Here is a 22477-nt window from a genome sequence, read left to right as displayed (position 1 = left end):
CTGCTAAGCCATCTCTCCAGTTCAGTCTTCTCTTTTTCCAAGTCTGATTTATTTTGATCTATCTTAATGAGGCTTATAAAATTGCAATCATTATTGCACATATAAATTTGTATATGGCAGCTATGTACCCTCTTCTTGTGCTTCATTTTTACCATGGAAAGTTTTTTTTTTTTTTTTTAAATCTCTAACTCTCTCCATTTTTGGAGACTTTGCTTTTATTTCTCTCTTCCCTTTGGACACTTTATTTCTCTCTGTCTCCTTTCTTCCGTCATTTTATGTTTTATATTTAAATTCAGTATTTCTATAACTATGTTCAGGGTTTTTTTTTTTAGCATCTATGAATCTTTTAAAACTTCTATTTATTTTACCTTTTTTTTCTTTAGAGACTTTAATTTTCTTTCCTTCCTTTGGAGACTCTATTTTCTGTGTGCATTTATTTATTTCTCTTACCACTTTCTAAACTTAATACTTTCGTATTTAATTTTCTCTAAATTCTTTCCCCTGGGGAATTCATTTTGATATTATTTAACTCTCTCTGTATACTTTTGTTTTATTAATTTCAAATTATATCAGCCTGTGATGTTTTATATCCAGTCTCTTTCTTTCTTTATCATTTAATCACAAATTCAAACTTTTTTTTTTTAACCTGACCAGAAGTTTGACTCAATTTCTTCTGCGTGTTCTCTCTGTGTGTGCCTAGCTTCCGCTTCCTGTGACCCGCCCTTTCACTCACACGGAAGAGACCAGCCTTGCACCTAACTCTGGCCTTAGACTGGCCTGCGTTCCCCTGATTATCCAAGGCCCCCCAACACCCTAGGCTGGGCTGCTGTTTACCAGCAAAATCTCTCCTACTGCTGCATAGACTTTTACTGTAGCTGTGGCTAGCCCCACACTGGGGGTCTGGGCGTGGGGAGAGTGGGGAAATTTGCCCCATATTGGGTGTCAAATATAAAATTAATTCTGGGGGTTGGGGATTTGGCTCAGTGGTAGAGCGCTTACCTAGGAAGCGCAAGGTCCTGGGTTTGGTCCCCAGCCCCGGAAAAAAAAAGAAAAAAAAATTAATTCTGGATTTTCTACGCCTGCTCTAGCTCCCAGATAAAGACACAGGACCTTGTATTTGTTAAAAAGTCTTCTTGCACTAAAGCTGGGCAATAACAGTCATCATTCTAATCCATCTGTGGCTGTCCACCCAGCCACATGTCCCCACTTGCCAACGTAGTCTTGCTGTGCTGACCCGCTTGTGGTGACTGCTCACCGTGAAGCTCCTTCTCTGGTCTCCCTCAGCGATCCTTTCACTGGGATCAGAAGTCCTGCCTCTTCCTCTCCTGCCCAGCTATTGGCTGATCGGCTGTCTATTATCCAATCAGAGATGACTGAAAACAATTTTTACACAGCATTGAGACAGATGCTTGACAACGCTGATGTCCAGATCTCTGGGCACAGTAATCAGCATCTGAATTCACAGTGCACAAAACCATCCCCCAACAGGTCAAAGGCAAAGCTGCTCTTTTGGGGGTTGGTCTGTTGCTGCTACCTATTTATATGCTAAATTCTGTACTCCAAGATCTGGTTGCCCCTGAGGAGGAGGTCTTCACATACACTAAATGATGCTGTGTAAACGCTGCTCCCCAGTTTAAAGTTAATGGGTTAATAAAAGGTTAGAACCTATAATTGGGCAGTGGGGGAGAAAGACAGGACTTGAGGATTGAATGAGGGGTCTCTGCAGAGATGAGAAGGGGAAAGGAGGCTGTCATGAGAGAGATGGACCATGAGCAGCTGGCCAAGAGAAACTGCAGGTAACAAGGGTCATTTGGCTGGGATGTAAGTTAGAATAGCTCCAAAACCTGCCCAATCTAGGCTTTCAGATTGTAAAGAAAATGCCAGAAAGGAGTGTCTTTTATGTGGGATAGCAAGAACTTATAATTCATTTTATACTGCTTGAGTAAAAAGAACAGAAGGGTTCGAAAGAACTGGAAAACATGTTCTGGCACACAGTTAAGGATGAAAATGAAAGTTGCAAGTGAATGACATGGACTAGGTTTGGTGGACACAGGAGCTGATATACTCACAAAAATCTTGGCATTCAAAATGGCCACTTCAAAGGGTTTATACAAAATGAATGGATAAAATACAGTATGATTTATGTGTCTGGCCCTTTAAAGGACACTATGCCCTTCAATGCCTGTTGCCTCTTAGAATTCTGGGAACAGGAGAGGATATAAAAAGACAGCAGAGGCTGGCAGAGAGGGAGTGAAGAGTGGGAATGAGGAGGTTCCAGGAAACAGAAGAGGATCAGGGAGTAGGGTTAGAAGACAGTTGGTAGGGGTTGGGGATTTAGCTCAGTGGTAGAGCGCTTACCTAGCAAGTGCAAGGCCCTGGGTTCGGTCCCCAGCTCCGGAAAAAAAAAAAAAAAAGAAGACAGTTGGTAACAGTTTAATCTGGAGAAGCTGCCCTAAGCCACAGAAGATATTGTTAGGAGAGGAACCCATGATGAACCCACAAACAAAGTAGTAAAAAGAGAAAAAATAAAACAGAAAATTTGAATGACCAAGTCAATAAATTTTTATTAAGGAATTTCACATGTGATTCCTTTGTGGTTCATAAAGATCACTCACATCGCATATGAGATTTCTGGAAATTAACTGGGGTAATTGGGTAATCTCAGCACTTGGGAGACAGAGGCAGGCAGATCTCTGAGTTGGAGGCCAGCCTGGTCTACAAAGAAAGTTCCTGAACAGTCAGGGCTACACAGAGGAAACCCTGACTCAAAAAAACAAAAAACAAAACAAAACGATTCCTGAAAATAACCCTTTCTCAAAGAAAGATACTTAATTCAGTAGTCTTGTTGACCCTTTATTATTTTATCTCTCTTTGCAGTAAAGACTAAATACTTATGACAACCTCAAGTCTCCCCGCTGAAAAATCTCTGCCTCTTCTTTTTTATTTTTCAATTTACTCTAGGAATCATTTTAAAGTAAATCTTCCTCTTGATTTCTTATACCCCACATCTCTTAAGAGTTCAGTCTGGGCTGGAGAGATGGCTCAGCGGTTAAGAGCACTGACTGCTCTTCCAGAGGTCCTGAGTTCAATTCCCAGCAACCACACGGTGGCTCACAGCCACCTGTAATGCAATCCGACAGTGAGTATACTCATACATAAAATAAACAAATCTTAAAAACAAAACAAAACGAGTTCTGTTCATACTCTTTCCTAATTCACTCGGATTACTAATCTGTAGGTAGGCTATGCTAGTACTGTGCTGAAGCAAACATTCATTCACAGGCATCTTCAGCTCTGACCTCACGTTCAAGACAAGCATCATCCCATTGAGCTGTCTTGTGGGACATAGTTTTTCTTGAATGTATCAGAACTCATACTAAGCAAGGAAAACAGATTGATTTTTGTGCTTGTGTAGTTTGCTTTATTTTTGCTTTTTACCACTTTGTGTGGGTTCTTTGTGGGTTATCCTCCTGTATTTTAAAAAGACCTTCTCTGGCTCAGCTCGGCTTCTCATGGCTTCATGCTCACTAACTGTCTTCCCACTGCTAGCTTAATTCACTTTCAACTGTTTTATTTTCTCAATCTCTCTTCTCTAACCCTATACAATCTTCCTTCTTCCTACATCAACTGTCTTCCTTAACCCTACCCTTATGCCACCTGGTCTCTACCAGATCCTAATATCCTCTCAGCCTCTGCTAGCTTTTAAATATCCTCTCCTGTTCCTACAAGTACAAGAGGGAGCAGGTCATGGGGTCAAGCAGTTCTAAAGGCTAAGCATTCCAAAGAGTCAGTTGCTAGGTACTGAGGGTCCTTTCCAGAGATGGGCACACAAACCACACTACAGACCTGTCTTCTCTTCTTTTGTCCACTGGTTGAACAAAAATGTAAGTGCTATAAAAGTAAATAGTTTTAGCTGAGTAGTGGTGACACATGCCTTTAAACCCAGCACCCGAGAGACAGAGACACATGGATCCTTGTGAGTTTGAGGATAGCCTGGCCTACACGAAGTTCCAGGACAGCCAAGGCTACCCATAGAAACTCTATCTGAAAAACAAACAAACAAACAAACAAACAAACAAAAAACAGTGAATGGACTTTAAAAGAATATATATGTAAAACTTTGTATTCTAACTTTATCCTATTTCTCTTAGAAATTTTTTAAAGTCATATTCCATACACTTTCATCGCAGTACTTGGAGGCAGGGACAAGCCTGGTCTCTACAGTGAGAACCAGGACGGTCAGTGTGGGAGACGGATCTCAGACAGACAACAAAAAGACCTCATTTGGGGCTGGGGATTTAGCTCAGTGGTAGAGCACTTGCCTAGCAAGCGCAAGGCCCTGGGTTCGGTCCCCAGCTCCGAAAAAAAGAAAAAGAAAAACAAAAACAAAAAAAAAAACCTCATTTACTGTTGGGGGTCACAAAATAACAACTCAGAGATGGATAATGCTTTGTTATTCTGAGAGGTTTTCTATTCTTCCAGAGGGCCAAAGTCCCTTTGACCTCTTTCTTCCTGTATTGAGCACAAAGAACTTTGTACAAAATCCCTATTAATCTTACTGGATCCAGGGAGAGAGGAAGACAGATGTAGCTGGACTTTGCTACTTTGTACTGTGACTTATTTATTTATTTATTGTATGCTGCTTTATTGTATGCTACAGCCAGTGTATATAAAACAGTTAAACCTTGTGAAACAGAGATTGATGAAAAGCCAGAGAGGTAGATGTTAAGGACTGACAAGTAGAAGATTGTGTATATGGCACGTGTTAAAGAGAAGCTTTTGTACAGACTTCGAACTTAGTTCTCTTGAATATTCACTGATTCGTGAAAAGTGGTTTGAGAAACCTCAAGATATATGACTACAAAAAGGAGCAGACTTTCTGGGGTCTGAAGGGATTTGTACTTGAAGACACTCCAGTCATGTTGAGCATTCTGCAAACAGAACTGTTTCAAGTCTGCAGCTGCCTGGAAAGCCTTCACGCGGTTGAGCCCTGCCTCCAGCCGGAGTTGCTGAACCACCTTCTTCGTGGCTGCGACGCTAGAAGAACCCGACATGGCGCTGGGGACAGTCCGAGTAGGGGGCCGCAGATCTCGGGAAGGCGGGGGTGGGACTGATTGATTCATTTTATGTCCCTAGCCCTTTAAAGAACCCTATACCCTTGAGTGTCAGTTGCCTCTTGGAATTCTGGGAACAGGAAAGGATTTTTAAAAAGCCAGCAAGAGGCTGAGAGCTGAGGAGTAGAATTGGGGAATAGGCAGGAGTAATCAATTGGAAACTTTAAGGGTTCTTTGGAAAGTCAGTTGGATGGTGTTTTGCTGGGGCAAACACACGAAGGAACGTTTCATTAAAGTGTACACAGGTGTGAAAGGCTAAGGAAGACAAATGAGGGGAGCAGACACAGGAGAGAGTTGTTCTGCTAAAGCAAGCACGTGAAAGGACATGTGATGGAGGATTCTTTGCTAATGACAGGCATGTATTAGCTCGCCTTACATTGCATAGTTGAGTTGCATTTGCTAATGACAGGCATGTATTAGCTCGCCTTACATTGCATAGATGAGTTGCATTTGTTGGGACTTCAAAGAAATGTACCGAAAACTTCTGGTAGTGTGCTGCAGTTTCTTCCTGCTTCCAACGACTCAGGCTGATTAGATGCATGTGCTGAAACAAGGCACGTCAAGGACATGTGACATTTGGGGGGTATAAATAGGACTCACAGACAGTGACAGAGACAGAGCTTGGCCTGCTGGTACAGAGAGCTGTGAAACACTTATGGATCTTTTCATCTTTCCTGATCTTCACTTCCCTGGTGTTCCTGCTGGTTCCTCCTGCTAACTCAAGCCAGGACGAGGCTAAGGCCCGGCTGTCTCTGCTAGGTCATGTTGCTGCTGCTGCTGCTGCTGCTGCTAATCCGACTCTACTGAAATGGACTGCTGGCGTATCTGTGAAGTGTTTGTGAGTGGACTGAACTACCACTACTGCTGACCTGTGAACTGAACTGCCAATTTCCAGACAACACAGACAAGAGTTGTGACAAAGAACCTTTCTAAACAGGTCCCCATCCCCCCAATCCTCCCACCCAGTAGCCTTTCTTTTCCACTACCTCTGTTGGGTGGTAGGCTACAAAGGAGGTTAAAGTTCAAAGTTAAAGAACCATCACTAAAAATAAGGTTTGAAAAAATTAAAATTACAAGTAGGGTCCAGAAGAGAGGGGAGTAGGGCCAGAGTAGAAGGAAAGATACATGATGACAGTTGAGCCAGGAGAAGCAGAGCTGAGCCAGAGAACCTATTGTTAGAAGACAGGAGAGGGGGTTGGGGATTTAGCTCAGTGGTAGAGCGCTTGCCTAGGAAGCGCAAGGCCCTGGGTTCGGTCCCCAGCTCCAAAAAAAAAGAACCAAAAAAAAAAAGAAGAAGAAGAAGAAGACAGGAGAGGACCCTGGAAGAACCCACAAACAAAATAGCAAATTGTCATTATTTGGAGCTGGTGAGTTTAAAAGTAATTTAGGCTGTTTGCTTCGTCCTTTGCTCCCAAATAACTGCAGGGTGTTTTCATTTCTATGCTGTCTCTGGCCCTTTTTCGGTGGCAGCCCTATAATTGGGCAGATAACTCATCTACTCCAACCCTACTCTGCGGACTTGGCTACTTCCCAGTCATGTGGTCCTTTACCTATAATCTGCATCTTGCTCAGGCTCTCTCTGCTCCATGTTTCTCCTCAGCCGCGCCCTTCAAGAACTGCTCATGGTCTCTCCACATCTCCTTTTCTTTCTCCCCCTTATCTCTTTGGAATCCCTGACTGGGATCGGAAGTCCCACCTTCCCTCTCTCTTCTGCCCAGTCATTGGCTGAATCAGCTCTTTATTAGCCAACCAGAGGTGATGGAGAACAGTTTTTACCCAGTATTGAGACAGATGTTTCAACCAGATCTCTGCAGCACAGAAATCAGCATCTGAATACACAATGCACAAACCATCTCCCAACAAGTGGGCTAAGAAAACCACATTACTGGGAATAATTCAAAACTTAGTTTGTGGGAGCTGGAGAAGTGGCTCAGTGGTTAAGAGCACTGACTGTTCTTCCAGAGGTCCTGAGTTCAATTCCCAGCAACCACATGGTGGCTCACAACCATCTGTAATGGGACCTGATGCCCTCATATACATAAAAAAAAAAAAAAACAACAAAAAAAAAAACTTAGCTTGTTTCACATAAGGTGAGTGCATCTTATAAGATAACATTGCCCCTTTAAAACACCTTGATCCATCATGTCTACAGGAAGCAACCCTATTTCATCATAACTTTGTGGCTTATCCCCATATAGGCATATACTGTATCACTACTAGAAAAGCTGTTGGTAATTTCGTGATTAGTACAGGATTGCCTGTACTCAAAAGATCTGTGGGTTTAACCCTATCTCCCCATCCTCTTGTTTTTCCATTTCTCTGACTTGACTGCCATCTGATACAGTTCCTTCCCCTCTTTCTACCTGCAGGAAATTCCCCCTCTCTCTTGTTCCTGGGAATGGACCTATTTGTTTTCCCTTTTCTTGTGTTTGACATTTTTCGAGTTTGTCTACTTCTACTCTGTTTCTCTAGCTGCACAGCCAACTCTTACTTTTTCAGAAAGAGGAGGTCGAGGATCCCTTTTGTTTTCCCATTCCCTCCCCCTCCTTTTTTTTTTTTTTGGATTCCAAGGGCTTTCCCATTTCCATCCATATTTTTTTCCACTTGCTCAGACAATCTTTCAACCTTTTTATAAACAAAATAGCCCAGAATGAAGAAAGGGAGGAGAAAAAAACCTGCTGCTGAAAACCACAGGGCATGTACCAAAAACAGCCTCAGCAAACACCCTGTCAGCTTTTTGAACAAAGTATCCATCTCTCCTTTTCTTGCTTTTTGCTCTACAGTCCTTGAAATCAAACCTCCCATTCTGCCTTGCAATGTGTTTAGCACCACTTGTAAGATGGCGCCTAGCTGTTTTAGAATAGTATCCAGTTCTCTTAACTCCCTGCCAGCCCTCCTCCCAGTTTCTAACCCAGCCCCTTCAAAAGGTTCTCCCAATGTGTAGTGGCCATTCCTGGTTGTCAACCTGACTGTATCTGGAATGAACTACAATCCAGAATTGGAAGGCCCACCTTTGATCCTGGCTGAGACTGGGAGATACAAATTTCTGACCTGGATCTTGGTATGGAGATCTTGAGGCAAAGCGGCTATGAATCCAAGGAGCTTAATGCAAAGAGATCGGAGTTCAAGGTCATCTGGGACAAAGCAAGTCCCAGATCCAGGCATGGTGATAGACACCTTGAATCTGGGACACACCTTCTGCTGGAGACTTACATAAGGACATTGGAAGAAGGAAGACTCTCTCTTTTGTGCCTGCCTGCTTTGTGGGACTGAGCTAGATCCTTGCACTTCCACTCACAGCTACTGCTGATCATTGTTGGGGAGTTGGAATTGGTCATCAACCAATTCTCTTATTATATAGAGACTACCCATAAGTTCTGTGACTCTAGAGAACCCTGACTAAGACAAATGGTTTCTCCCTCAGTTCACCAACAGTCTGCTGAAACAGTCCCTTCTCCCAGTTTCCCAAATACTAAGAGATTTGAACTATAACAACTATTCCAGCTGATCTATCAGCTCAAATTCTCCTGGTTTAAATGTTTCCTAATAATACTTTCACCAACTTTCCACTCGTTTCCTTCTATTAGCTCAGTCCTCTTTCTCAGCCTCAACTGGCCTTTTTATGACTTATCCTATTCCAAAACATCCAAAAGGCAACCAACACTGATGGTCGTTGGGTCAAGCCATTCTAACAGCTAAAAAATTAAAGGGTCAGGGGTTGGGGATTTAGCTCAGTGGTAGAGCGCTTGCTTAGGAAGTGCAAGGCCCTGGGTTCGGTCCCCAGCTCCGAAAAAAGAACCAAAAAAAAAAAAAAAAAATTAAAGGGTCAGTTGACTAGCAACTGGGGATTTTTTAAAGGGCCGGGTGCACAAGATAAATCACACTACAAATCTCCTAGTGTCTAGGGTTTAGATCAATGCCTTAAAGATCAGAGTGAGGGGTTGGGGATTTAGCTCAGTGGTAGAGCACTTGCCTAGCAAGCACAAGGTCCTGGGTTCGGTCCCCAGATCTGAAAAAAAGAAAAAAAAAAGATCAGAGTGATGTGTCTGTTTTTTGTTTTTGTTTTTGTTGTTTTTTTCCTGTTTGTTTGTTTGTTTGTTTTGATTATCCTCTCCATCCCTAATCCAATGTTTCTTTCCCTGATACAACAGTCATTTCTCCTCTGTCCCACAAATTTCCCACTCGTGAGCTGAACTATTCAGGGCTCTATTTCTCTGTGTATCCCTGGATGTCCTGAAACTCCATCTTTAGACCAGGCTGGCCTCAAACTCAGATATCCATCTGTCTCTGCCTCCCAAATTCTAGGATTAAAGGTATGCACAACCATGGCCTCCCTGTCGATTTCTTTCTTTCTTTCTTCCTTCCTTTCTTGTTTTTTTTTTGGGGGGGGGGGCTGAATTTTTTAACTGGATTTGCTCTGCCACTTTGCTGTGTTAGAATAATTTCCATGAGTCCCTTTTGCACCACATTATTTCCAAAACCTAGAATAGAATAGGCATTCTATAAATATTTGCTTATAAATTAATGCTTCCTCTGAAGATAGGTGAACTTGAGGCCTCCCTTTAACCTTTTATAATTTAGCTCTCTTTTTTTTTTTTTTTTCTTTTTTTTCCGGAGCTGGGGACCGAACCCAGGGCCTTGCTCTACCACTGAGCTAAATCCCCAACCCCTATAATTTAGCTCTTAATACCCTTAAAACAAGAATAAACTAAATTTGTATACAATGGACCATCTGAAAGACTAAATTTGTTAGTTCATTTCCTGCTTTACTCTGGTTTTCACTCTAAAGCAATGGAAATCTTTGTCCTGCTACGAGGGATCTTTGTACCTTGTGTACTGATTGATGGTCTTGATTGTTTGTCTGTAGACTGCTGCCCCAGGTCAGAACATCTTTCTCTCTTTTTTTTTTTTTTTTCTTTTTTCTTTTTCTGGAGCTGGGGACCGAACCCAGGGCCTTGCACCTGCTAGGCAAGCGCTCTACCACTGAGCTAAATCCTCAACCCCCAGGTCAGAACATCTTACATGAGCTAGCCACAGCCAGGCAGGATTCTGCTTACAGCACAAGCTTGTCCCTAGAGATAACCTATAAGCTGTAAGCAGAATCCTGCCTGGTTTCTTGGAGTGTGGCTTTAGGAAATACGTTTTAGAATTGAGGCATGCTTTTTGAAAGTTTAATCACATATGGACCAGTGATTTTATTGTCATCATCATTATTTTTGCGTACAAACAATGTGCATGCTACAGTATTGTATGTGAAAGGCAGAACAACTTTGTGGAGTTCTTTGGGTTCTGGAAATCAAACTCAGGCTTGGGTGGCAAGTACGTTTACCCTCTGAGCCATCTCAGCAGTCCTGGACCTGGATTTTTAACTATCAATGGTTATGTCCTAATATGTTCAAAGACAGTTTGCTAATTTTTTAAGTTATTTTTTAATGTGTATGAGTGTTCTGGCTGCATGGTATGTGAAGTGGAAAGTCGGCTGGGGCAAACACGTGAAGGAGAGTTTTCCTGAAGTGGACAGAGGTGAAAGACTAAGGCAGTCTCGTGAAGGAACGTTTTGCTGAAACAGACACAGGAGAAAGGATAATCTGATAAGCAAGCATGTGCAAGGACGTGTGATGAAGGCTTCTTCACTAACAACACCAATGTATTGGTCTGCCTTACATTGCAGAGTTTACTTTCATTTATTGAGACTCTATAGAGAGAAACACACCAAAAAGTTTCTGGTGGTTGCTGCAGTTTCTTGCTGCTTCCTTGTGCTTGCCTGAGAGAGGCACAACTGAGAACTCCTGGTATTCTTGCTGATCCCTCCTACAGACTCAAGCTAAGCCAAGGCTGAGGTCACGTCACCACTGTTGCTAACCTGACTCTACCGAACTGGACTGCCAGTGTATCCCTGAAGTGTTTATGAGTGGATTAAGCTGCTGCTGCTGCTGACCTATGAATTAAACTGCCAATTTCCAGACAACACAGACAAGAGTTGCTCCAAAGAACCTTTCTAAACAGATCTATTCCCCCCTCTTTTTTTCTTTTCCACTAGCTCTGGTGGGTGGAGGGCTACAAGGGAGGTTAAAGCATTTAAGAACCATCATTAAAAATAAGGTTTGAAAAAAATTACAAGTTACAGGTATGTATATGCAACACATTTGTAAAGGCAGTATTTGTGGGTTTTCTATGCCTTCCTTATTCCTGAATAACAACCAGAGACCTTTATGTTTATATATAAGCTTCGCACACTATAGCTGGGCAGATAATTATCTATTCTAACCCAACTATGCTGGCTACTTCCCAGCCATTGCCTGCCCTTAGTCTTGTCCTGGCTGTCTCTGCACTCTCTGTGTCCTCATGGTAACTCTCTCCACCCAGGTCTCCCTCACTTGGAATTGGAAGTTCCACTTAACTCTCCTGCCCAGCTACAGGCTGATCAGCTCTTGATTAACCAAGCAGAGATGATAAAGAACAATTTTCACACAACATGGAGATGGGAGATGCTTCAATAATAATGACAAGGCCGATGTCCAGACTGCAACCAGATCTCTGGGGTACAGAAATCAGCATCTGAGTAAGTAGTGCACAAATCCATCCCCCAACACCACATGTGTGCCTTGTGTCCTGGAAGTCCAAAAGAGGGTATCATATCCTCTGGAATTGAAATTATGGTAGGTGGAAGATGGTAGCTTATACTATAAAGGCTTATACACAGGTGCAGGAAGTGCTGTTGGGTGGTTGGTTCGGGTCCAAGCTTATTTGTGGGTAACTATACAAAACAGTTCTACTGACTTCTGTTTCAAAGGGCACAGAACATAACAGAATATGTAATAAATCTTGCATTAAAAAGTTTCCTAGTCACAGCAGAAATCTATGAGAAAGTTTCCTTATAATGGCAGGCTAGTCAGGTAACAGTTACCTAGGCCTTGGCATTTTACCTAGGTCCTAATACCACCACTGGCTGATAAGAAATAAGTTGGGGTTTTGTTGTTAAGAGTTATTTACCTTATATACATGAATACACTGTCACTTTCTTCAGACACACTTGAAGAGGGCATCGGATCCCATTATAGATGATTGTGAGCCACCTCGTGGTTGCTGGGAATTGAACTCAGGACCTCTGGAAGAACAGTCACTGCTCTTAACAGCTGAACCATCTCTCCAGGCCAAGAAATAATTTTTTTTCATAATAGGTAAAAAATGATAGCAGTATATGTAGGGATCCAGCAAAAATGTAAGAAAAAAGTTATTATTCCTTTACAGAGGCACATAACTAAATTAAAATAGTTATGTCAGGGTAACTGTAAAACCTCCTTTTTTTTTTTTTTTTTTTTGGTTCTTTTTTTCCGGAGCTGGGGACCGAACCCAGGGCCTTGCGCTTCCTAGGCAAGCGCTCTACCACTGAGCTAAATCCCCAACCCCATAAAACCTCCTTTCAACCATTATTCCCTGACCATATCACTATGACCACACACACACACACAAAATAAAATAAACACAAAAGATAAAATAAAGAAACTTTTATTTACCATAGATCTCTAGTGAAGATTATGAAGATGTGTGAGTTACATCTAATATCTTTATAAAGGGATGTGTAGCATGCTAGTAAGACCCAGAACCTTTAGGCCTGTAATACCAGTACTCAGCACATGGAGACTGGGGAATCAGGAATTCAGATACATGAGACCAGTCTCAAAAACCAAAGCAACATTGAGAATGAAGGGAAAGACTAAGAACATACTTTCAAACAACATAGGCGAGAGACGACAAGAACACTCTATTAGCCAAGCATGGAACAGAACATCTTTAACCCCAGCATTCCAATGGCAAGGGGCCTTTGTCTACATAGGGAATTCTAGGACATCCAGGAGCATACAGACCTTGCCTCAGAAGCAAAACAAATGCTCTATCAAACAACACAGGGAAATCATTTGGGAAGGAAAAACCCAACATTGTTTATTTGTAGCTCAGCCTGGGATGACGCTCACCATCAGGTCTGGTTTATGTGATAATGGGGATCCAACCCCAGCCTTGTGCATGCTAGGCAAGCATTCTAACACTGTGTTACATCCTGTATTTGTGTGTTTGTCCCTTCACTGAGAGGACTGGAGAGGTAGCTCAACGGTTACGTACTCGGTGCTCTTTCAGAAGAGCTTCAGTTCTCAGCACCCATATGGAAGTCTGTCAGTCTGGCTCCCGGACATCTGTTGCTCTTTCCTTTCCTCTACTGGCACTGCATGCACACGGTACCTTACAAACATGCTTGCAAAAACACATAAACACAAAAATATAAATTTAAGTTGAAGGGACACACGACACAGCACATGTATGTAGGTCAGAGGACAACCTTGTGGAATCAGTTCTCTCCTTCCATCATTATGTGGTGGTCAGGCTTTTGCTAAAAGTATCTTTACCCACTTGGGCCATTTCACATTTTTCTACTTGTCTTTTCTTTCTTTCTTTGGGTAAGGGGTTGAGGATTTTTTTTGTTGGTGGTGGTGGTGTGGTGTTTGGTTTTTTTTTTTTGTTTTTTGTTTTTTGGTTTTTGTTTTTGTTTGTTTGTTTGAGACAGGGTCTCTCTGTGTTGCTGTGTAGCTCTGGCTATCTTGGAATTCTCTCTGAAGACCAGGTTGGATTTCAAACTTTGAAACTCAGAGATCTGCTGGCCTCTGCCTCCTGAGTGCTGAGATTAAAGATCTGTGACACCACCTGTTGTCATTAAAATCTCGTTGTTGTTAAATAGCAGCCTGTGCCGGTCCGGATAGAGCACACCAAACCAACACAGTTCCCACGTGGAGAGATTTAATGGGAGAACGAGACAAGGCAAAAGTGCGAGGGAAAGGAGAGAGAGAGGAAGAGGGCAGAAGTCTGCCTTTTATTTGGAATGTGACGTAACTATTCCCAGGTGGAGGTGGGAATTAAACCAAAAGTTTACTGGGAATGTATGGCCGTTGCCATGACAACAGTGACAAACGTCGTCACTGTTGGAGGTAAAGGCAATTCCTGATACCAACACCACCGCCTTGGAACTTGTTCACCTTGGAACATGATCTCATCATCAGTGTAGACTCAAACTGACCAAGGTCAACTGTGGAGGCCTCTGACTCCCAAATGCTGGGATTGAAGGCAGCCACAACAGCTGCCACACATGGGGTGGTTTGTTCCTTTTAGACTGAGTTGCAGCAATCTTCTGACCTTGACCCCCATCTGTTCTGGGGTAACAGATGTGGGCCAACATACTTATTGAGGGTTCTTGGTGCCAAACAAATTTCAAAATTACCCGACCATCATTTGGGAGACAGAGGCAGGCAGATCTCTCTGTAAGTCAGAGGCCAGCCTGGTCTAATCAAAAACAAAAAGTTACTAGAAGATCTGTCATAGGCTTAGAATAGGCATTCAGTGACTGTCCTCTAGCCATTTGGGTGAATTCATCTAGGAAGGAATAATGTCTATATACTAAGTGTATGGCACACAAAAGATATTCCAAAAGATATTCATTAACTCTTTGAAAAAAAAAGTTTCATTTTTATGTTGGTTTTAAAACCTAAACACATTAATTTTTAACATAAGCATAGCTCCGGGCCATCCTGTATGTGTTTGAGACAAGTCTGGGGCATATAGGATCCAACGTCCTTTAAAAAACAAACAAGCACATGTACTTTCTAATTCAGTTGTGTTAATTTTTCAGAGCACGGATTGAAACTAAAGAACTCACTCTGAAGCACAAACACGTAAATTGCCCATCTTAAGAGTCAGTACTTTGGGGGTTGGAGATTTAGCTCAGTGGTAGAGCGCTTGCCTAGGAAGCGCAAGGCCCTGGGTTCGGTCCCCAGCTCTGAAAAAAAAGAACAAAAAAAAAAAAAAAAAGAGTCAGTACTTTGAAGAGTGTCTAGAAAACCTTTTTTTTTTTTTTTTCCCGAGATTGCTTCTGTCTTCACACACACCAGAAGAGGGCATCAGATCCCATTACAGATGGTTGTGAGCCACCATGTGGTTGCTGGGATTTGAACTCAGGACCTCTAGGAAGACCAGTCAGTGCTCTTAACCGCTGAGCCATCTCTCCAGCCCCCCCGAGATTGCTTCTGAGCATGAACGGAAGTCACTCTCTGAGCAGTGTCCGGTGATTTAATGATAGGTGCCATATTCTGAACAGAGTAACCCACCTCCATTCTGTTCTTCGGACGCTTGCGCCAGTGGGTCAATTTTATTTTCTTTCAAAAATAAAAGTCGAGTGCATTCAGAGACGGCCTTAAGGCAATACGCCTCATCTTCCCACAGTAAAGATGGCGACGCCGTGAGTAAGTTACAAGTAACTCCACTTCCGCAATTTTCTTGAGCCCTGGTCCAAGATGGCGGACGAGGCCACCCGGCGGGTCGTGTCTGAGATCCCGGTGCTGAAGACTAACGCCGGACCCCGAGATCGGGAATTGTGGGTGCAGCGACTAAAGGAGGAATATCAGTCCCTTATCCGGGTCAGTTTTACTCCTGTGGTTGACGGCGTAGCAGAGGGGTGGCGGGTAATCAGGTGTGCTCGGGAATTGGCTCCGGGTGGAAGCCGCTTCCGGTTTTGAAGTTTTAAAATCTAAATTCATATAAATGCGACTGTTTGGGGGTTTGGGGGCGTTACGGATGGCCGGAGGAAAGATGCAGAAGAGATTCTGGTTAGGAGCACAGTAGGGCTAGACCTTGAAGGAAAAAACAGCAGTATTCCGGGAAGGTGACGTGTCTCTTGCGCCAGGTGTTTGCTCTGCTGGCTGAAGGCGTAAAGAGGGTCAAAAATACTTCTCAGAGCCCAAAGAAGTCTCTGTGCATCACTGCTCTTCTTTCATTCTTAGTGATGAAATGAACGGGATGACTGTGAGGACTGAAAACCTCAAGTGTTTAGAGGTAGAGAGTTAAGAGATAGATATTTTAGTTATAAATTAGCCATCCGTTCAGCTAATTCCTCTGTTATGGGAAGAAAAAAATTCCCCTCCTTTTGGTGCTTTCTATCTGCTTCAAAAAACAGTAAATCGCCCGCGTTATATATTGCCTCACTGATAAATTGGCAGAGTGCTCTCTTAGCCTGCAAGATGTTCTAGGTTCTATCTCTACCATTCATGGATCCATTGACATGGATCATGCATTCTCAGTATCCAGGATGTGAAGGGACGAGGATTGGAAGCTCAGGTCATTTTAGACTACATAATGAATTCAAAGCCAGTCTGCTATATGAGACCCTGCCTCAAGCACAACAACAATAAGACATTGAGTTACTAGTACCTAGGAAGAGTATATAAAACCGAAAAAGTGGCTCTACGGAGACTGACAGAAACAGTATTAAACTGTGTTTAAGTGGAGAAACGGGACCGGACTGATGGCTTAGCAGTTAAGAGCACTGACTGCACTTCCAAAGGTCCTGAGTTCACTTCCCAGCAACCATATGGTGGCTCACAACCATCTGTAATGGGATCTGATGCCCTCTTCTGGTGTGTCTGAAGACAGTTACAATGTACTTATATAGAATAAATAAATCTTTTTTAAAAAGTGGAGACATAGAGACGTAACTAGGGTATTTTGAGAATATGGGGCAGAGAAAACAAGATGAGTAAGGTGTAGTGAGAATTCTGGAATTTTGGTTACAGAAACATAAGAATATGTTTTTGTTTTAATCCCGGGTGCGGGGATATGGGACTGCTTCAAAGCAGCTGACTATGATTTGCCTCTTGCTCTACAGAGGCCTGGGTTTGCTAGCTGCAGATAATTTCCACGATTGTGTGACAATTGTTCTGGGAAATTTTCAGAGGTTATATGAATGCTAGAGCTCTGGTGGCATTTTGGTGGTTGTTGGTCACTCAGGGACATTGGCTGTGGTTTGTTAGCAGTCTTGCACAAAGAAGAAACAAGAACCTAGATTCAGGGATTCCACCACCCCCCCTTTCCTTTCTCCTGTATTTTTCTTTTTCTCCTACCTAGTGATAGGAGATGAAGCTGGGAGATAAAGGGTGAGAAAACAAGAAACCATAAAGTAGCTAAAAGCCAGCTACAGTTAGGCTTCTTAGAAGTGGTAAAACTTGAATTAAAACTTAAGGTGTAAACTTGGGGGCCAGAGAGAGATGGCTCAGTTTGTAAAGCACCTTCCACTAAGCCTGAACAACTTTAGTTTGATCCCTGAAACCCACAGTAGAAGACAATTGGCCTTCAGGTTTTCCTCTGATTACCACAGGCATGGGTTCACACACTCCCCATATTAGCATATAAAACATAAGGGTAGGGGTAGGAAAAGGATACTCAGGATGTAAGGACAGGATGAAGAAATGGCTCCGTAACTGCCCTTGCAGAGGACCTGGTATGGTTTCCAGCACTTACGTGATTGCTCACAACCATCCATAACTCCAGTCTCAGGGGATCCGATCCCCTCTTCTAGTCACCATGAGTAGAGGATGCGAGCTAGGAACAGCATGGTATAAGGAGAAAGCTTATAATTTTAGCACTGGGGATGCTGAGGTAGAAAGAGTGCAGCTAGCTTGGACAGTTTCAAAGCCTTCTTGAGTTATGTCTTAGGGATTTACTGCTGTGAACAGACAACACAGTCAAGGCAAGTCTTATACGGACAACATTTAATTGGGCCTGGCTTACAAGTTCAGAGGTTCAATCCGTTATCATCAAGGTGGGAACAAGGCAGCGGCCAGGCAGGCATGGTGCAGGAGGAGCTGAGAGTTCTACATCTTCATCTGAAGGCTGCTAGCAGAATACTCACTTCCAGGCAGCTAGGATGAGGGTCTTAAAACCCAACCCAGGCTGGTTAGATGGCTCAGTGCTTAAGAGCACTGACTGCTCTTCCAAAGGTCCTGAGTTCATATCCAGAAACCACATGGTGGCTCACAGCCATCTGCAATGAGATCTGATGCCCTCTTCTGGTGTGTCTGAAGACAGCTACAGTGTACTTATATATAATAAATAAATAAATAAACAAATAAATAAATAAATAAATAAATAAAATCTAAGAAAACCACACCCACAATTCTACACCTATTTCAACAGGGCCACCTTCTTTTTTTTTTTTTTTTTAAGATTTATTTAGATGGTTGTGAGCCACCATGTGGTTGCTGGGAATTGAACTCATGACCTCTGGAAGAGCAGTCGGGTGCTCTTAACCGCTGAGCCATCTCTCCAGCCCCACAGGGCCACCTTCTAATAGGGGCACTTACTCCCTGGGCCCAGCATATACAAACCATCACAAGTTGTTACAGAATGACTTTAAGGCCAGCCTGAGCAATTTAGTGAGACTATCAAGGGGGAAAAAGGATAAAATTTGGGCTGGGGCTAAGGCTAGGTGTTACACTATATACCTCTAAACCTAGTACAGGGGAGCCAGAGACAGGAGAATTTCAGTGAGTTTAGTTCCAGCCCTGGCTACAGGAAGACCTGTAACAGATGAACAGCAGAAACTAAAATCATGAAAATGAAGGGAAAAAGCCAGGGATGAAGGCTGGTGATCTGGCTCAGGTGACTGAGACTGCCCTCTGAAATTGAGAATGTCTATGGTGGTTTGTAGTGAGAATTCTAGAATTCAAAACAAAAACAAACAAACAACAAGAACCCAGAAATGTTTTAAGAATGTTTTTTACTTTAGTCCCAGGTATGGGGATGTAGGGCTGCTTTGGATCGACAGCGGCTGACCATGATTTGCCCCAAGCTCTAAAAGAGGCATGGTTTTGCCAGCTGCAGACAATTTCTGCAGTTGTGCAACATTTGAAATTCTGGGAACTTTTCAGAGGGTACATAAATGTGAGGGCCCCTGAGAGGGGGCAGTCAAGGGGCTGTTGTTAATTGTTAAAGGAGGTTGGTTACAGTTTGTTAGTAGCTGTGGTCAAAGAAGAAGCTAAAGGAAAGAAATTAGATTCAGGGACTTTCCTAATTGGCCCCTCCCCTCTATCCTTGTTCTCTCCTATCTAGTGTGGGGGGGTAAAACTGAGGGGGTGGTGGATAAAGGGTAGGAAAAGGAAGTACCCACAAAGTAACAAAGACCAGCAGCTACAGCCGTCCATACCTTTATCCCAGCACTCAGGAGGTGGAGGCAGGAGAGTCATCATTCTTAGTTATATAAGGTAGGTTGAGGGCAGACTAGATGGGAGACCCTGAAGAGGAAGAGAGAGTGGGACAGTAGAAAGTCCAGTTGGAAGTTCTAAGTTTCTAGTTTCTGTTAGATAAAGGTATACATTGAAGTGTACAGTTGGATACTAGAATCTGAAATTCCGACAGAGGCTTGAACTAAAGATAGAGATTTGAGTCACTAGCTTGTGGCTGCTAATGGAAGTTAGCCCAGGGCCCTCCAGGAATAATGTATGTGGTAAACTGTGTTTGGGGCCGAGGAAAAACACTATCAGAAGTGAGAAAATAACCGCACAAGTCTCGAGATATTCTGTGCTTGCGATATTGTGGGGAATCTTCTATTATCTGCTCTGAGAAAGCCCCCAACTTAACTCCTTTAGTCTTTTCTTTCATTTTGCTTATGTCTTTAAAGTTGTTAAAAATCTGGGCTGGACATGTGAGGAGTGTGCTCTCTCACTCGTGCTTGGATCTCTGTAAACAATTTGGTTCTTAGTCCTTCTCTTGTACAAATGATGTACTTTGAAGACCGTTAGTGTATAACAGAGTTGATGTTTGTTTCCTGTTTGATTTTAAACAGAGAAAAAAAAAATCTGGGCTGGAGAGATGGCTCAGTGGTGAAGAGTGGGAAGAGACTGCTCTTCTAGATGGCCCTGAGTTCAAATCTCAGCAACCTCATGGTGTCTCACAATCATCTGTAATGGGATCTGATGCCCTCTTCTGGTGTGTCTGAAGATAGCTACAGTGCTCTTATATATGAAAATAAATAAATCTTTAAAATTGTTAAAAATCACACTAAAGAAAAGTAATCATTTTTTTTTTTTTGACAAGAGGGGCTGCCCTTGGCTCCAACACCCTTACCCTTTTGCATGCGTGCGTGAGTGCATGTGTGCGTGAGAGTGTGTGTGTGTGTGTGTGTGTGTGTGTGTGTGTGTGTGTGTGTTTGCTCTTTGTTTTTCATGTCAGGGTTTCTCTGTGTTGCCCTTGCTGTCCTGGCTTTGTAGACCAGGCTGGCCTCAAACTGAGAGATCTGCTTGCATACTAAGTGCTGGGACTAAAGGTGTTCACTACTACTCCCCTGCTCCAGCTCCCTTTTCTCTAACATCTCATTTTCTGTTTTCAGTATGTCGAAAACAACAAGAATGCGGACAATGATTGGTTCCGACTGGAGTCCAACAAGGAAGGGACCCGGTAAGCTGGCCCTTGGGAGGTACGGGTAGGAACCTCTCTCCTGGCTTAAGCAATCTGGGATCCCATAAGCACCCGCCAAAGCTGCCATACTTATTTAGAGCTCCTAGTTATTCACATGTGAGTCTTCCCTAAGCAGAGATGTCATTTGCGTATGGTGGGGATGGTCTGAGGTTTGATCTCTGTTGCAGGTGGTTTGGAAAATGCTGGTACATCCACGACTTCCTCAAATACGAGTTTGACATCGAGTTTGAAGTGAGTGTGATAGAATGGGAAGTATGAAGGTTAGTAGAAAAGGACTGATCAGCGGATTGTCGACAAGCTGACCTCTCATGAAGGGACCAAATAAAGCTTTTGAAGTGGGAGGGGAAAGCTGAGGTTTGAAGCAGATGTGTAACAATTACTAATCTCTTTGTCTAGAATCCTGGTGTGCACATGCCGCTTGGGGAATCAGCTAAACAAGCAGTTCAACCAAGAGATATATATGTTTGATTAGACTGGTTCATTTTTCTCTCGATTCTCTGTTTTATTATGGCTTTGTAATTTCTCCAGATTCCTATCACATATCCCACTACTGCTCCAGAAATTGCAGTCCCTGAGCTGGATGGGAAAACGGCAAAGATGTACAGGTAGGACTGCCCAGGAGGTGAGAAAGAGCAAAGGAAGCCTTAGGGAGGAGCTGCAGAGACACGTGCTTTCCCCAGGGCCTGCTGCTCCAGAGTCTAGAGGGAGTCCTGGTCTCCTATGTCAAACCTATGCAAAGTACTTAGCTGACCTTGTGCTCCATTCTGAGCACTCATCTTCCTGTGTTCCCAAGAGGCCGCTGTACATTAAGCTGGTTTCATGTGTTAACACCTTCCTCTTGTCCTTCTCGTAGGGGTGGCAAAATATGTCTAACTGATCATTTCAAACCTTTGTGGGCCAGGAATGTGCCCAAGTTTGGACTAGCTCACCTCATGGCCCTGGGGGTAAGTTTGTTGTTCTTGGTGTATGAGAGGAAGAGGGAGGGTTGAGGACCCTAACCCTATCATACACAAAGCTGAGACCGAACATCCCTTGGACTGTCCTCCTAGACTCTAGGACCTGGAGTCTCCGGGAAGGAGGCTCAGGTGGAACGAGAGGCATGGACTGGGACAGTAACCTCACAGGGTTTCCCTTGCATTGCAGCTGGGTCCTTGGCTGGCAGTGGAAGTCCCTGATCTGATTCAGAAGGGTGTGATCCAGCACAAAGAAAAATGCAACCAATGAAGGATGAAGCTTCTGAGGCAGGACAGAGGGACTGTTGCTAGACTCTGATTCTGTTTCCTCCTTTCTCATGATTCCTTCAAGGGTCACCTCTGGCCATTACAAAGTAGCTGGAGGGACAAATAACAAAACCCAACAAAAGGGCAAGGTCACAAAGTTGCTAAATTAAGCTGTACAGAGAGGTGAAAGATTTGGGCCTTGAAAGAGGCGGTTTGTATCCCTTCTCCAAGCAGAGCCCTGGAGGCATTTTGGAGACCTGGGGTGTAACTGACAGCATATAGCTTTTTGATTTCTGGAGACAACCTGTCAATAAAAGCTGCTTCCCATGGTGGCCTGTGGGTCTCATTGATGGCTGTTAACAAGGTGAACAAGCAAAATATGGAGGTACATGAACAACTACGTGAGGTAGGGAGGGGGGTGTGAGTGGAAGAAAATCTGGTTTCTTCCCTTGCTGTTGGGGTTTACTTTTTGCCCTTTAGCAGTGAACCATGCTTTACTTACTGCCTGAGCCTACAAAGAAGCTTGAAGAATGAGTTTTACAGGTCCAGCGCTCTCTGCCCACTAGGGATCTCCCTATCCTTAGGTGGGGTGTTAAATGCTTCTCTATTGGTTTGCTGGCTGGACCTGCATGCTGCTTTCCCACTGCATCCCTCTTGTTTGGGAAGAATCTGTGTTGCAAGCCCTTCCTTTAGTCTTCGACTATTCAGCTCTTCATCCCTATGGACCATATGACTGGGTGAGGAGCCTTGGCCTCAGGGACTTGCAGCAATGGTTTAAAGACCACCATCAGGCAGGGCCTGAAACTAGTGGTTCTAAAGTTGGCTGCGTTTCCATGGTGTCGGTCGGGGAGC

At 43.3% G+C, this 22477-nt stretch overlaps 1 protein-coding gene and 1 pseudogene across 4 annotated transcripts; one reads left to right on the top strand and one right to left on the bottom strand.

Moving 5' to 3' along the window:
• Window positions 1–4782: 4782 nt before the first annotated feature.
• On the bottom strand, window positions 4783–5062 carry LOC148001810 (guanine nucleotide-binding protein G(I)/G(S)/G(O) subunit gamma-5 pseudogene; annotated as a pseudogene).
• A 7885-nt stretch (window positions 5063–12947) lies between these two features.
• On the top strand, window positions 12948–21958 carry Ufc1 (ubiquitin-fold modifier conjugating enzyme 1). Of its 4 annotated transcripts, none has more exons than NM_001429936.1 (7): window positions 12948–13096; window positions 15381–15574; window positions 20317–20384; window positions 20573–20636; window positions 20934–21010; window positions 21259–21349; window positions 21549–21957. In NM_001429936.1, exons 2-7 carry the CDS (start codon window positions 15452–15454, stop codon window positions 21627–21629), a joined length of 504 nt encoding a protein of 167 aa, NP_001416865.1. In that variant the 5' UTR covers window positions 12948–13096; window positions 15381–15451; the 3' UTR covers window positions 21630–21957. The 4 variants fall into 4 exon arrangements, with proteins under 4 accessions (NP_001416865.1, NP_001416864.1, NP_001003709.1 ...); NM_001429935.1 differs by lacking the exon at window positions 12948–13096 and adding an exon at window positions 15053–15295; NM_001003709.3 differs by lacking the exon at window positions 12948–13096 and having other exon boundaries at window positions 15247–15574; window positions 21549–21958.
• Window positions 21959–22477: the final 519 nt, after the last annotated feature.

The sequence above is a fragment of the Rattus norvegicus genome, chromosome 13, assembly GCF_021556685.1.
Source record: "Rattus norvegicus strain SHRSP/BbbUtx chromosome 13, alternate assembly SHRSP_T2T, whole genome shotgun sequence".
NCBI lineage: Eukaryota > Metazoa > Chordata > Mammalia > Rodentia > Muridae > Rattus > Rattus norvegicus.
The sequence above is the reverse complement of the archived record's forward strand: the minus strand, read 5'-3'. Positions and strand labels throughout refer to the sequence as shown.

What these genes read in the sequence shown, in the direction of transcription:
- Ufc1 (NM_001003709.3), top strand. Translation starts at nt 15,452, where the DNA reads ATGGCGGACGAGGCCACCCGGCGGGTCGTGTCTGAGATCCCGGTGCTG. An exon ending in AATATCAGTCCCTTATCCGG is followed by an intron (nt 15,575 to 20,316) that starts GTCAGTTTTACT and finishes TTCTGTTTTCAG; the next exon opens with TATGTCGAAAACAACAAGAA. An exon ending in AAAACGGCAAAGATGTACAG is followed by an intron (nt 21,011 to 21,258) that starts GTAGGACTGCCC and finishes TCCTTCTCGTAG; the next exon opens with GGGTGGCAAAATATGTCTAA.